Raw genomic sequence first — 16,178 nt, forward strand, 5'->3', positions numbered from 1 at the left:
ACTGATGTTGGATGAGAAGGCCTGGCTCTCAGTCTCCACTCTAATTCATCCCAAAGGTGTTCTCTGGGGTTGAGGTCAGGACTCTGTACAGGCCAGTCAAGTTCATCCACACCAAACTCTCTTATCCATGTCTTCATGGACCTTGCTTTTGTGCACTGGTGCACAGTCATGTTGGAACAGGAAGGGGCCATCCCCAAACTGTTCCCTCAAAGTTGGGAGCATGGGATTGCCTAAAATCTCTTGGTATGCTGAAGCATTCAGAGTTCCTTTGACTGGAACTAAGGGGCCAAGCCCAGCTCCTGAAATCACTTGAATTGTTGCACAGGTGGCATCCTATCACAGTACCACCCTGGAATTCACTGAGCGCCTGAGAGAGACCCATTCTTTCACAAATGTTTGTAGAAACAGTCTGCATGCCTAGGAGCTAGAGTTTATATGCCTGTGGCCATGGAAGTGATTAGAACACCTGATTTCAATTATTTGGATGGCCGAGTGAATACTTTTGGCAATATAGTGTATCTCTGTGATTTGCACTGCAGTGTGATTCCCCAGCAGATTGCAGAGCAGCTGTTGGATGTGGAAATTTGAGGTTAAAGATGAGGGAGAAAGCTTTTCACCAATGCATAAATCCCCGAAAACAATCCAACATGACTCTGGTTTAATCAGCAGAACTTTGATTTCAGTGTTCCATAAATAGCTGGTTTTGTTAGGGGTGAATCCCTGTGTTTACTGTCAAAAATTAGCCATCCGAACAGCTATTTTCTCCCTAAAATAAATTTCCTGTATCTTGGTTTAAGTATGGGCCGATACAGATTATCATGTACGATATAGAAAATAGTGCATGTAAATAATAATAACACTGACTGAACTCCAAACCAGCAACTTTTTGATTGAATGGCACCAAATGCAGATCATTTTTAAAGTTGTAAGCAGTCTCAGATCAATCAACAGTACCTTAGCGTGGCTTTCTTGTAGAGCATTCTGGAGGTGAGCCACCTGCCGGGTAAGATGAACAATGGAAATTTCCTCCTTGAACACCTGACAGTTCAGCTTCATCTTCTCCAGGAGACGAACATCCAGCTGTCTGAAAGGGTGAAAAGGAAATACTTTGATACATGACAAATACACACAGAATTTAGATTCCCATTATGCCATCAGGACGGACACATTACTCTGGAAATGTGTCATTAAGATGAAATTTAACTTCTAAAGTTTTACTGAAGTTAAATGAATGTATTACACACTTTCATGTGCAAGGGCAAACTTTTCTGCTCAGCACAGTAGTTTTGAACTGTGCATGGGTGCAGTTACACCCCCCCGGTCTGATTTGTTTATGCTCCATGTGGACAGTGGAGTCCATCCTGTTAATATGGAAGTTTTTTCATTATTATTTTTACCCCTCGCTCCCTTGTAATTTTTTGCTCCGTCTGTCCTTGTTTGTCAATATTCTGGACATACAGAAAGCTGTTAATAAAATAATCATTTTTCAACATTTTTTTAACTTTCACTGCCTAGAATCTCTTCAACAACTTCAACCCTGACCACTAAAAAAAAAAAAAAAAAAAAAAAAAAATCAATGTTACACCCTTTTTATGCCAGTTATTGTACACTATGCCTATGACTTGGATTCAGTGAGATAGCGTCCATGCTAAACAGATGAGTCTATCGGAGCGAAAAACATGCCAATTTTTTTTTTTAATCATATGCAAGTGAATGCATTTGTTCATGTTAGGTTTATTTTATGTACAGGCATGAAAAATCAGAGGATATATGTAGGATATGAATCACGAACACGCACATTTCCACCTCTAACCAAAATGTGGCCTTGATTACGGTCATTACACGCATATATAAATTTACTGCTTATTTGAGATATTATATATTCTCTCCTATTGATGGAAAGGACCCGTGCATCCTCATGCATGTCCATCCACTTGCTATGAAGTGAGGGCAAAGTTGAAATCGTCCAAATACCCCCCTTTCTTAGTCCCAGTCTGCAGAACCCCGAAGTAACATTTTCGACTGTAAACACTCCACTTCCAGGATGTCCAGTTGTAAACATAGACACAGATTAGCACCCAAGCACACACGTAGGAGCACACAAACCTTTCCTTACACATGTAGCCCACTCTCAGACATCCATATCTAGTGGCATGAATCAGTTCATTAAATTCTGATGATCTTTAGTGGGTGAAATAGTGCTTCAAACACTCTGAGTCCATGGAGGAAATCCTGCATGCGCGTTGCCGAAGGGGTTAAAATGGTGGGCTGGCACTATCTGATGGGTCACTGTGGAATGGTGAAATTTAGAGCCCTGGTGATTGACTGACTGCATAGAAAAGGTTGCTAAATGTTGTTTTGGTGCCATAGACACAGTCAAAAAACGTGATTTAATGGAAGTCTATTGTCCAGATTGTGGACAAACAAGGATGGAAGCAGCTATTTCGCGTCAATCGAGTTCTATAGCGGACACTTTTATAGATATGAAGAAAAATCACTTTGGCCGAATTTGATGCCTCAATCTATAAAAATGTGACTATCAACTCAAAATAATGATAAAAATGATGAATGTCCTCAAAACAGACATAGTAGGATCTGAGGGTTAAGACACCAATGAAGACCCTCTTCCTACTTCCACATCTACCGTGCATCCCAGAGGATGACATGGGCCAGTTCTGCATGGAGAAGACTATTTTTGATGAGACAGGAGACATTTAGAATCAACTTTGCTACTCTGCACACTAGTGAGTACACACTACTTGGGTACAGTTGTGTTTACAACTCCTATGTACAGTTCCCCAGTATACATGAGTCATGCCTCCTAAAGCAGACTTGTGAACACTGATCATATGAACCAGACTTTAGAGGTCAAGTGTACCTAGATCTTGGCGAAAGCCTGTAATGTGAAACCACTCTTAAAGATACAGTATGTGGAATTTTCGCACTGAAATATCAACATTAATTTAAAAAAGGTGCATGAGGACACCATTAGGTGGGAATGCTGCATTTCAACATTCAGATCAAAAGCATTCTGAAGTCTCTGAAGCTTTTTTATATTGAGAAGATGCAGCAAGTTTAATGCATTGTTGAAAAAGCTTCACATAGACAGTCCTACTTCTTCTTGTGAGCCGCAGAGTTGTTCATGTCATCTCTGAGCATCTGCAGACTCTGCCTCTTCTCCATCAGTCGGCTTTTTACCAGCTCCAGCCTCTGCTTCAGCTCCGCAGAGCCGAGTCTGTCCACGTTCACGTCTCCATCCATGTTCTTTAACTCTGAGCAGAACGCCACCAGGCCGTGGTGGAGCTCCTGCACCTATTAGGGATGAAAAGATTGGTTTGAAGCTGCTCCTGTTAACCGAATAAATCCATCAGTAAAGCCAGATAGAGACCTGGAGGATGACGTTCTGGAGTGAATCCACTTGCTGGTTCAGCTCTTTGATTCTCTCCTCTTTTGCCGGCTGGCTCACTTGGACATTTTTGTTCACACTGCCATTCTCGTTAGAGCTGTTAACTTCTGAGTTTTCTTGTTGAGTGGTGGCTGACTTTTCCTATGATGCAAAAGTATTTAGCTAATCATTTTTAGTGTTTTATCTCCTGGTAATTAATGTATGAATATTGACAAAACAATGTCACCATTTTGCTCAGGTGAAGCTCCATCTGTCCGTTTTCTGCTGTTGAAGTAAGAAGACTCCCAATCTGCTGATCCAGTGGAAGCTCCTCTGGGGAATCTTAACAGAACATAAAGTTTTTAAAAGCCAGTTTTTTGTGATGGAGGTTTTGTGATGTGCTGAGCATTGTGTGGCATTACCTTGCTTTTCTTTCAGTATGAAGAGGCTCTTGTCTTCTGTCATTCCCAACATTTTGAGACATGAATCCATGATTTTTCCAACTGTTGTTTCCTTTGGAGTTCTGAGATGAACTATCCGCTCTGACGCTGCAACACATCATACAGCAATAAAAATTATGAAAGAAACTAGAATTATTCAGCACACTTTCACTCAAACTAACACTATATGCTTATTGTACCATTACATGTTTTAAATAGGCTATTTTGTAAAGATATGGATTTGGTATGCCTTGAAATTTTGGCTTTAACTTAGGTGTGTGCCTTGGGCAAAAAGGAAAGTTGAAAACCACTGAGCTAGAAGATCTTAAAAAGCAACACATCATAGTGCCCTCAAAGTAAAAAGAACAGATGAGAAATAAAATCATTGACATCGGTCTGGAAAGGTTTATAATGCCATTTCTGAGGATTTGGGACTCCAGCCAACCACAGTGAGAGCCATTATCCACAAATGGAGAAAACTTCGAACAGCGGTGAACTTTCCCAGGAGTGGCTGGCCTACAAAAAAGACTCCAAGAACTCATCGATGACTCATCTAGGGGGCCACAAAAGAACCCAGAACAACATCTAAAGACCTGCAGGCCTCACTTGACTCAGTTAAGGTCAGAGTTCATGATTAACAATAAAAAAAGAGGCTGAGGAAAAATAGCATCATGGGAGAGTTCCAAGGCCAAAACCACTGCTGAGCAAAAAGAACACAAAGGCTCATCTTGCTGTTCGCTCACTTGACTGAAAACAAGACCCTGTGAAGTGAAATCCAAAGTTTTGTCTTAACACACCAGATATCAGTGTTGCCAACACCTCAGTGAGGAAAGTAGCTATTGGCTGTCCTGAAAGTCGCCAGAAGTCGCTAAATGACGTCATCACCTAATTTGCATAATTGTGTGTATGCATTTAATTGTAATGGACACTGTATGAGAAACATCATGAGAGAGACAAAAAGTGAGTAAAAAGACCCTTAAGGTGGGTCGAACTACAAATGAACCTGCTTCTGTCGATTCTTGTTTTTATAACGTCACAATTCCAACCAACCTTCCTCCTTTATTTGGGCTTGAGACTGGCAAATATGGCTCAAGAGATACTTTGGCAGAATGACTTTAATTTTAATTTTAATTTTAATTTTATTATTCTATTTTTCTTAGAAGTTTACTTTTCTTACATTTGGTTAGTTTTAAACCTTATGGTCCACTTAAAAGCCTTCATCAACCAGCTAAATGGACCGAAAAGGGACAATAGAAAAAATTGTCAAGGCGCCTTCACAGTGCGATTAATCTGCAGTCTGGTCATGGAGGCGTGAACATCTCCTACACCGACTGCAGCTGAGAGGCACTGCTGGACTGGGCGACTGGGCGACTGGGCTGCCTGTGAGTGCTTTGGGACAGGGAGGGGCCCACAGCAGCACCTGCTGCTCACTGAGAGGAGCAACAACGATATGTGCTTTCACATCAGAGTCTCCTAAAGTCTCCAGTAACACCAGAAAAAGTCCCTAGATTTTGTCGCTTTTTTGAAAAGGGTCGCTGGAAGGGTCTGAAAACTCGCTAAATATAGTGACAAAGTTGCTAAGTTGGCAACACTGCTAGATATGTTGGAATATGGTTGCTGTAAACATGAGAAACACCGAGATATACATGTGACTGAATTCTGGATTTAGACTGTTAGAAAGTTTTTCACCTCTTCTCCGGCTTGGTTTCATGTGGGCAGGGCCAATATGTGGGCTGGTGATGTCACGAGCCCACAGTGGGAAATGACCCCACCCCTCTAACACTACAATATAAAATCACAGAGCAGTTCATCTCAGTCCTGTCTGTTGTTCCCTGATGTCACTGCTTTTATTGAAAGTTAACAGTCAGTTAAATGCTGTTTTTCTGTTCATTATGAGGTAAATTTACCAAATCTATCAGCCACAGTGGTCTATGGATCATTTAAAGCATCAGAACAGAGATTTGAGCCAGAAAACAGACTTTGTCTTTCCTCTGGCACAGAGCCAGTTAGCTGCACTCTGATCATAAGTTCAACATTCAGAGTGTAACTTTTTTAAATTTGAGAGGATGGTGTTTCACCTGAGTACCGCCTCATTTGTCATGATTCTGAAGCTTAATTTTATAAACTTAGAGATGTTTCATTTGACTGAAATTTGGCCTGGGGGTTCATAACACAGTAATCTATCATACAGTAAACCTAAATACAGATTTATTTTCACTTTACAAGGTCTTTAAGCAAACTTAAAAAAATTAAGTGTGTAAACGCCCTTTAGTTGCACATTCAGATTTGCATAAATAAGCACATTATCAGGTTTAGGGGGCAGTTATTTTTTTCACACAGGGCCAGGTAGGTCTGGATGGCCTTTATCCCTTTATTAATGAAATCGTCATTTAAAAACTGCATTTTGTGTTTACTCGGCTGATCTTTGTCTAATATCAAAATTTGTTTTAAAAATCTGAAACATTTAAGTTTGACAAATATGCAAAAAAAACTTTAAAAATAAGAAAGGGGGTTGTACTTCTTCACAGCATTGCACCATTCTATCAGGCTCTCTAGGTTTGTGTGTCCTGCACTACATAAATTGAATGGATTCATTTTAATTTTTGTATCCTTGATGTAATGTTCATAACACATATGTTTGCTTAGTTACTCACCATTAATAGTGATCTCTATCAGCTGGGAATTCCTCTGTGTGCTGTAGTTTTGGCTGTTGCTTCTATGGTGGAGAAAGACATTAAAATATTGTTTTTTTTTTTGTTCATTTCTGCATTGTTTATTTGTCAATTTGAGCGACTTTACCTGAGCTTGAGTGAGCGTCGGTTCATGCTCAGACAGCTGACATGAGGAGAAGACTTGGACTTGCTCATTGACACTAAAGTCGCCGTGAATGCCTCGACATTATCAGGACCTAAAGATTCTGGAAAAAGATGCATATTTGATGCAAACTGTCCTGGAGAAGTTTAAGAACCCTGTTGAGATGATGGAGAAATTACCCAGCAGAGAGTCGAGCCTCTGGCTGATGGAGCTCGGTGGGTGCAGCTGGTTATAAATGGCCGACAGCAGAAGCTCTCTGTCCTCCAGTGTGGAGATATGGAGCACGTCCAGAACGTCCAAATCCACCGAGGCGACGTCTGCTCCGCTTAGTTTGGCTTCTGAGAGAGATGCACCAACACGCAGATGAAAATTAGTGTTTTCGCCTTAGAAAAGATCTTTAATCTACAACATATAACTGCTTTTTTTGTTTCATTTATGAAGTTTACATAATGAGGGGGAAAAGCTGCTAAAAGTGGCCTGTTAATGCTGTGTGGATCCTAAACCTTGTACTTGATATGCTCCGTATAACAGAGCATACCTTAGAATTGCATCACTCTGGCAGTGTATGAGGCATTTAGTGTGTAAACCAAAAACAATGGCATTATTTGTTGTCAGAGATGGATCAGTTTATTATTGCATACACCTTTTTATTGCTGTAGATAGCTAGTGAGGTCATGTTTCTGGTTGCTTTCAACTTAATGAACTTGTTCCCACTGACAGTAAAACCTTAATGACAATCATAAAAAAGCTCGATTTGATTTGTGGTGAGGATAATCAGATTGGCTACGTCTGAACCCAAACATATTAAACTGGTTTCTTATCGTACCTTATTGATGTTCATTAAAATGTTTGACTCTGCCAACTGCAGACCTGAGGAAGGAGACGGTACAGTGAAGAATTAGCCTCACCTTTGATGAAGGGGACACATTTCTGCAGGCCAACGCTACTGAACCACTGACAGACTTCTTCTGTGTTCATCTCCTGCAGAGACTTGGCTTCCTGCTTGTTGGCGTTCTGGATAGAAGCAGAGGTTACAGATGATACCAGGATACAAGCTTCACTGGAACTATGTCAGGAAGTGAAACAGGACTCTAGTCATCAGATAGTTGTCCTTGTTTCTGTTGGTGGCATGGTTTGTTTAAGACTATGAAGCTTAAGTGTGCCACACAGTTTACAAGCAAACTAGTCCTCACCAACAGCTAATAAAACATACTAAGATGTCAACACTATAGAGGTCCCCCAAAATCTAGTGAAGTTCATGTCTTTTTAAAGAACCTGTAAAGTGAAGTCCAAAGTTTTTGTCTTAACACTCTAGATATGCTGGAATATGGTTGCTGAAAACATGTGAAAACACTGAGATCTACATGTGACTGAGGGTTGGATTTATTCTCTTAGAAAGTTTTTCACCTCTTTCCTAGCTGGTTTTCATGTGGGCGGGGCAAACATATGGGCTTATGATGTCACAAGCCCACAGTAGGGAATGACCCTGCCCCTCTAACACTACAATAAAAAGTCACAGATCAGTTCATCCTAGTCCAGTCTGTTGTTAGCTGTCACGGCCTTTCTTGAAAGTTAACAGTCAGTTAAATGCTGTTTTTTTGGTCATTGTGAGGTAAATTTGCCAAATCTATCAGCCACAGTGGTCTATGGATCATTCAAATGAGGTGGTTCTCAACTGATCCAGGCTCAGGACACACCAGCCTGTCTTACGACAGATCACGACCCATTTCAACAAAGCAAGTTTAGTTAATTGATATGTTGCAGTTTTGAGCATGATTAGACCAAAACACCTGATATAAAAAATAAAAGGGACAAAACTGACAAAGTATACTCCCTTATGTGTTAGTCTGTGCCAATTTTCCAGAGCACTTGTAAAATTACTTAATTATCAGGGGAAAAGTAGCCATGTATTGCAAGAGGAGGATATAACTTAGATGTAATATTGATCAAACATTTAAATTTACACAATTTCACAGTAAAACAGGGTAAAACTAGAAAAGGTGCCAACAGATGCACTGACAGTCTCACCCATGGTCACACTGGATGACCGGAAGTCATGGCAGAGGGTGAATATTCCTCTATTCCTCCCAGCATTGAGAGTATTCTCATTACAATTCACTGTTTTTCTCTCTGCTATGCTCCGACTCGTCTCCTCGAACGGGCGTGCGTCTTTCAAACTCTATAAACTCCAAAACTTTGAATAGAAACACACCCACCATTGCTGCTGGGATTGAAGTTACTCATGTCCGCCATCTCCTGGTTTGAAGTGGTAACAGCGCAGACCTCCGCCATTAGCCCAATCTCCCAATAGAAAAGACTCCTTTAAAAAATTCCTGGATCCAGACGGTGATCCAGATCAGTCCCAAAATCTAATCAGTTCTTCCTTATGCCATTTCTGACATTTCCTGAAAATTTGCTGAAAATCTGTCCATGACTTTTTGAGTTGTGTTACTAACAAACAAACAAACAAACGAACAAACCCACCTGATCACATAACCACCTTGGAGGAGGTAATAAAAGGCATCGATGCATGCCCAAGAAGGACTTCAGGACTCTTGCCACCATTTCTTTTTTTCCAAAAAATAGTTGCGACTCACTGAAAAATGCTCCGTGACCCACTATTTTCTCCTGACCCACCAGTTGAGAACCACTGGTTTAAAGCATCATAACAGAGATTTGAGTCAGAAAACTGATTTTGTTTCTTCTTCTAGGGGAAAAAAAAGAAGGTCAAGAGGCAGGTTAATGGCGTGAGCGCTTTCTTCAGTTCAGATTGTAGCATTTTTAAAATTGTCTCCTAAGTGGGCGTGGCTTCAGCTCATTCAGCAGACATGCCCACATCATCCTGGAGCAGATTTCACTGCCTCATTTTTCATGATTCTGAAGCTTCATTTTATAAACTTAGAGATGTTTTATCTGACTTAAATTTGGCCTGGTGGTTCATAACACAGTGAGCTGTCATACAACAAACCTAAACACAGATTCATTTTCACTTTACAGGGTCTTTAACAGTGGCGGCTGGTGCATTTTTTTTTTCAGTGGGGGCTACAACAAAATCCCAGTTTGATATGTATGTAAGGTACATCAAAAGATGTTACTACAGCGAGAGTCAAGTCATATTATTATGACTTTTTTACATCTGCATTTGTTTGGTTGGTGAACAAATAGTTGTGTTTTACTCAAGACCACACTACCCGAGACCAAGACTTGCCCAAGAGCAGAGTGCACCGAGACCAAGACAAGACCAAGACTTTTGTGAACCGAGACCGAGACAAGACCAAGACCATAAAAATCCGTTTTAAAAAGCATGCCAAGGTTGAACAGTTAAAGAGCGTCCTCTCTTCAATTTTAGTTTTATTTTTAATAAATCTGACAGACAAGGTGTCTGCCTAAGCACAACATGCAAAATTTCAAATCTTATTTTTTTTTAAACTAACTTCTTGTAAAAATGAAATCCTTGTATGTATTTTAAAGCCACTGACAAGTCCAGAATTATTTGAAATATCTTAAAATGAGATTTTTCTCTAGATTTGTAAGGTGAATGAGGCCTAAAGTAAGTGTTCAGAGGTATTTCTGACTAGAAATAAGATGGACTGATGTCTGAGTTTTTGCAGGTGTCTGACACATAAGGCACTCAAAAAGATTTCCAAGGAGGTAAACAATCAGTGAGCTGACAGCAGCTGTTTTAAGTCAAATTACAACATTAAAAAATCAGGATCAATTCAACTAAAAATAATATCATATTCCCAGCCAAGGAAAAAAAAAACAGTAAAAAAAACACTCAGAAATCCAGGCTCACCATCATGAGCAAACAAACAGAGGTATGGTTGCTAAAGACCACAAAACGTGTCCTCAAAAGCCCCATTTCTTTTAATGGGAAATGAAGATTTAAAGAAAAGTTTGGTTGTATCTAAGAAACATAAGAGACTGCAGCATTTGGTGACCAAAACCTGCACAGTGGGGTCTCATCATGATGAGGGATGGGGATTGTTAATTTTTACTGAAACTGATACTGTTATTGATACTCTTTATTGATCCAAATCATTATTGATACCACTAACGATACTTTTCTATAGATTGGAGTAAAGACAAAATGAGGATAAATAATGACAATAGAAGCTGTAAAAACTGAGTTGTGTTTGAGCTAAAATGTCATTATTTAGTCTGTAACATCTATTCTATATCACTCAAATACAATTTCCTCATATTCAAAGCTGCATTTATTGATGTTTCCTGTCAAAACTAAATTTTCCTATCTTTTATGGGACATTTGAACATATCTTAACAGAAAGGATAAAGTCGTCTAGTTTACTGAGGTTACCTGAACACACCATATTTTCCATCTTTCAGGTCATATAGTTCGCTAATAAACTTCAATTCTGTCGATTCTGGCACTGATTTCTACACTGGGTTAATATTTTAACAAACAGGACTTGTAAAGTTTGGGAGCACTTTTAGTATTTATCTGCACACATGAAGAATAAAACTGTCTCGGGCCATCCTAGCTCATAGTCTTGTCCTTCTGTCGCCTCCCACCTCTCACTCCTGCTTGTGTGCAGGGGGGTGTGTCCCTCAGTCACAATACCGGGAAGGTAGCAGTCATCACAGGGAGGGGGGTGAAACTACACAGGAATTGAAGCTATTTGTTGTTTTAGCAAGTGCTTCTCACTATTATCACATTAATGAAGTCGAAGAATAGCAGATCCGTGCTGGTCTCAACCGGTCTTGATGCAAAATCCCGAGTCCGGTCAGTCCGAGACTGAGACAAGACCGAGTAAAAATGCTCTCGAGTCCGAGACAAGACCAAGACCAGTCTCAAGTACTACAACACTAACAAATAGTATAAATATGATATAATGTTACATATAATATATAATATAACATATAATTTAATATAAAATGTCTACAATAAGGGTCATCAGTAGCCACAAGTAACTAACTCTTATCACAGTCATCTTAAATTTTTAACTTATCACACATTATCAACTCAATACATGACAGTATCATGTTAAAGTGCTAACTGAATATTTACTCTAAATGTGGACATTTACCAAAGACATAAGGTGACAGTAGTCAGTGCTTCAGTAGTGACTGGATGAGTAAAAATATTAATGCAAGATCTGAACACAGCAAAAATGTTTAAACACACAAAACTATTATTTATTGATTTACTTACTTATTATTATTAATCTAATATGCCATCAGTGGACTTTCTCCCTGTGTCACAGCTTTGTTGCTTCATCCTGACATCTGGCCGGTCAGGTCCAAGCTCTTTAATTCTAAGTTTCTCCTCCAGTGTCCTCCTCTAAACGCCTTATTCTTAAACACTCAACTGAAGTTTCTTATTGTATTTTGCTTACTGTCTTCCTAGCATCTCTCCATGAGACAGACAACGAACGCAGGTGCGGTTTCTGGCAGAAAGTCAGAAATGTACTGCCACGGTGCATGACTTCCTCTGTGTGTCTGAAATTACGAAGCATATCTCTCTGCTGCCACCCGGTGGCGCCTGTCGACAGGAAATGAGTGAACAGAAAGTAAAGCAAACGCGTGGAATGTTTGTGATCTACTGATTTATTGCACACTACACATTTGAATCTCTTAATAGATTATATTATGCATGATAGAGTTTATCTATATTCATATAAATTTGTTGATATTTAAAGCAAATCTATTCAATGATATTAAGGTCTGTCCTCTCTTTGTGGAGAGCGCCCTCATTGAGAAGCCGCCACTGGTCTTTAAGGGTTAATGTGTTTGAATAATTTCAGGAGGGATGATTCTTACAAGTGATGAGAAATGAGCCTAAAACATTGAGTCATCCAATGACACCCTTCAAACTGTTATTTAAAGATGTGAAGAGTTAAAAAACTTAATGAGTTGGATTTGTCTCAATCCGTAAAGCCTGTCAGTGTTGGGAATTGCAAACTGTGGGTGACACATGGATGAATCAGTCCTAAAGTGCATGTGAAAACCTCTTTAAAAAGAGTCCAGACATCAAGACAAAACACGGTTTAACTCGTCAGCACTTGATCATTGTCTGTGTCAGTGATTTATTAAGAGTATGGATGACTGAGCTCATTATCACGCTTACTGAGTAATAATGCCTTTCTGTGTTTAACTGTAAACAAATGTTTAAGAAAGACAGAGGAATGTTGGCTTAGTTAAGAATTTAAACACAGGGTTCTATGACAGCTTTGCATTAGTCACAAAATCTCTGTTTATGGTCTTCACAGGAGAAAAAGAGCTGCAAGACGAGGCTTAAAAACCTGACAGTGCAGTGATTAGATGAACGATACGAGATGTCTGATTATGTTTAAACTCAGAGACTTTTAAAATAAAGCCTGTTTTATAATAATTCACCAAAACCAGAGAATTGTTCCACAGGTTCTGCCAATTTGTCTAGTTCTGGGTCCCAGTGTGAGGTTGAAGAGCACATTAGATACACGCTGCACGGATCACTCGTATGTTTTTGATGGATTGCTGGATAATCATGGAGATAATAGATGCAGGACGTGAGCAATTTACCTTTAAAAACACTTTTCCGTTTTGTGTTTCAGCTCACACATGGATCACTAAGGATACTAGAAATCTTGCTTGGCAAATCCTGGAAGCACAGACTAAAATCCAGAGACTATTTGCAGACTCATTGCTTTGACGGTTCAAGTGAGCTGGGAAATATAAACAGAGTAGATTCAGTAATTGCAGCAGCTCTGGGCTGTGTGCGATGCCACCCTGAAGGCTTTGATGGTTTACAGTACCTTCTCGGAGAAGTTTCCATTCTGATCCGCGGACCGAGGCAGATACGATGCTGCAAGGAAAAAAGAGGAAAGAGGATTTATTATCTGAAGCCTGAGGATGAAAATGATTCTGAATCCATGATCTGGTATCTTTAACACATTATGCATGATAAGAACAGTTTTGTTACGCCTCCACACCAGCGAGAGCGCTCTGGCACTATGCTTTGTGGTTGTCCATCCCCCATTCTTTTGACCATGATTCTCCAGAATGCTTTCAAAAATTGCATCAACCTTTGCAGAATGTCAACTCTGACTTACTAAATCATTTCATTTTCAAGGTCAAGGCCTTACGGCATGGGTGCACCCTGTGTGAGTGAACCCAAAACCTCAATAATGCTCTTAGAAATGTTCTTAAAACTTTACACAAACACTCCTGCTGACTCAAGGATGAACTTTTTACATGATGGAGGTCATTAACCTGACACGCCAGATGGATGTGTTTCACACATCCATGTGGAAAACCTTCAATACTAAGCGTTTGGGAAAGGGCAGAGGATTTGAAAAAAAACTCGGAGTGTGACTGGATAAATGTTATGTCTGTCACATTTTTACAGGGCCAATCAGAGCAACAAAACACGTGACATCGTAGCCGCGACCGAGGTGTGCGTGTGCAGCTACCAAGGAATAACACGAACCGTGGTGACTGTAGACATGTCAGTACAGGACTTTTGTTGTTTTTGAAAAGAAAACAGCTCACTGCTGTTCGTCTTTTAATGTAGAAATGTTGTCAAGTTCTAATAAAACTAGCGCTTTAGCAGCATCCACGCTAATCTCTTCCTTCATAATTGCACCGGCCTCTTGTTGCTGCTTGCTTACGTCCCGACTCCGCCATGCCTGAAACGACTGCCCCTTGTCGCTGATTGGTCCTGTCACTTTCTAACTGGGCCCAAACAGTTCATACGGAAGCTTTGCAAGATGGATTCGCCAGTGAGAAACAAGGAAATCTGCATATCCATCTGCTTTGCAAGGTCAGGAGGTCATAAGCTAAAGGTCAACGTAGTTTAGCCTTATGACCAACCTCTGCTTTTGGCCATTTTGCTAACACAGTGGGTGCTTCTTGTTACATAGTTTTGTCCATCCTCACCTCCTCTCTCCCCAACTGACCCAGAAATCATTCTCCCTCCACCATGATGAAGAGTCTTCCAATTCCTTAAATGCACCTGGAGGAGACGAGGATGGAGGAGAGAGGAGGTTCCTGACTGAGGAAACACCAGTCTATACTCTGCAACAGTCTTTCTTACCAAAGGCACAATGTGATTGGTTTGGAGGTGAGTTAAGACACAAGGAAAGATGCGAATGGAGGAAGGAAGGATACCAAAATGTGAAATGAAAAGGACCTAGCATCTCCAGAATGCATTAGATTCTCTTCAGACTTTGGACAAATGTTCACTCTGACTTAAGCCTGAGACATTTAAGGTGACCAGTCAAAACTCAAAGTCATGGGGCTTTTGTGCATCCCATGCTTGTCAACACAATATCTCAAGAAAGATGCCATGATTTTAATTTAGACTAAATTTTGGAGGAAGACATTGAATTTCTCCCTTAGGGTGGGGAGTGAGTCTTTGCCCCAAGTGAAGGAGTTCAAATATCTTGGATTCTTGGTGGGGGTAGAATGGACCGTCAGATTAACAGGCAGTTTTGCAGCCGCTTTACTGTACTGTTGTGGCAAATAGGGGCATGAGCTAGAAGGTAATGCTGTCAATTTACTGGTCCATCTATATCCCAACCCTCACCTATGATCATGAGCTCTGGGTGATGACCGAAGAAGGAGATCAAGAGGTACAAGCAATCGAAATTAGATTTCTTAGGAGGGTCTCTCGGCTCAGTTTTAGAGAGAGGGTGAGGAGCTCAGGCATGCAGGGGGATCTCAAAGTAGAGCCGCTGTTCCTTCACATGGAAAGCAGCCAGGTGAGGTGGTTCTAGCATCTGATCAGGATGCCTCCTGGTCACCTCCCTGTGGAGGTCTTCCAGGTGTCCAACTTGTAGGAGACCCCAAACAGATTATATATCCCATCTGGCCTGGGAACACCTCAGAAACTCTTAGGAGAGCCTGGAAAACATTGCCAGGGAGAGGGATTTCAGGGTTGACTTACTTCGCCTGTTGCCACTGCAACCTCAGATAAGCGGAAGAAAATGGATGGATAGGTTTTAGAGGTCATATAGACCGAAAGTCAACACAATGTCTTCAGAATGCTTTGATGGAAGCTACTGAGCTTGTTATGTCTTTTACAGCAAAATCTGATGCTCCTTTACCACCACCGTGGAACACATACACCATATGTTCTTAAATCCAACACAGAGAACAACTAGGAGGGCAGAAAGGAAGAAAGTTTGTGCCAGTTTTCTGTGATCTTCTTCCCTCTTTTGGTGCATTTCCATGGCAGCGTTACAGCGCCACGTACAGGCTTGGCATATATACTACAGCCTTTACAGTCGTTTTTAGTGGTTCTTTGCTCATGCGGATGTTTCCTGAAATGATCCCATCTTTACAGAAAACCTTTTCAAAATGAAACGGAAATATATGGTTTTCATCTCAGTGTGGGCAGAGCCTAAGACTCTGCTTCCCAAACTGGGGTCCAAACTCCAAAAGGGACCCCAGGTGGGCTGGGGAGATGCTCAGGTTTCTTAGAAACAAGTTAGAGAGGGGTTCCAAGGAGAAAAGGTTGGAAACCACAAGCCAAAGAGAAAGCTATATAGAAATAGTGGGCAAAACAATACAGGCTACAGAGTCTACATTTTTAGGTT

The 16,178-nt window shown here is 40.5% G+C and overlaps 1 protein-coding gene across 1 annotated transcript in view; it reads right to left on the reverse strand.

Annotated features, from left to right (window-relative positions):
* Positions 1-16,178, reverse strand: part of LOC121511364 — a 76,619-nt gene that overhangs the window by 13,406 nt on the left and 47,035 nt on the right. The window contains exons 4-13 of the mRNA XM_041790012.1: positions 13,395-13,444; positions 7,548-7,653; positions 6,819-6,977; positions 6,625-6,742; positions 6,480-6,541; positions 3,808-3,933; positions 3,633-3,727; positions 3,389-3,547; positions 3,116-3,312; positions 955-1,084 (exon numbers count right to left, since the gene is read on the reverse strand). Of these exons, the coding sequence (XP_041645946.1) occupies positions 955-1,084; positions 3,116-3,312; positions 3,389-3,547; positions 3,633-3,727; positions 3,808-3,933; positions 6,480-6,541; positions 6,625-6,742; positions 6,819-6,977; positions 7,548-7,653; positions 13,395-13,444 (1,202 nt within the window). The remainder of the gene's footprint in view (positions 1-954; positions 1,085-3,115; positions 3,313-3,388; positions 3,548-3,632; positions 3,728-3,807; positions 3,934-6,479; positions 6,542-6,624; positions 6,743-6,818; positions 6,978-7,547; positions 7,654-13,394; positions 13,445-16,178) is intronic.

The sequence above is a fragment of the Cheilinus undulatus genome, linkage group 6 (genome assembly GCF_018320785.1).
Source record: "Cheilinus undulatus linkage group 6, ASM1832078v1, whole genome shotgun sequence".
Taxonomy (NCBI): domain Eukaryota; kingdom Metazoa; phylum Chordata; class Actinopteri; order Labriformes; family Labridae; genus Cheilinus; species Cheilinus undulatus.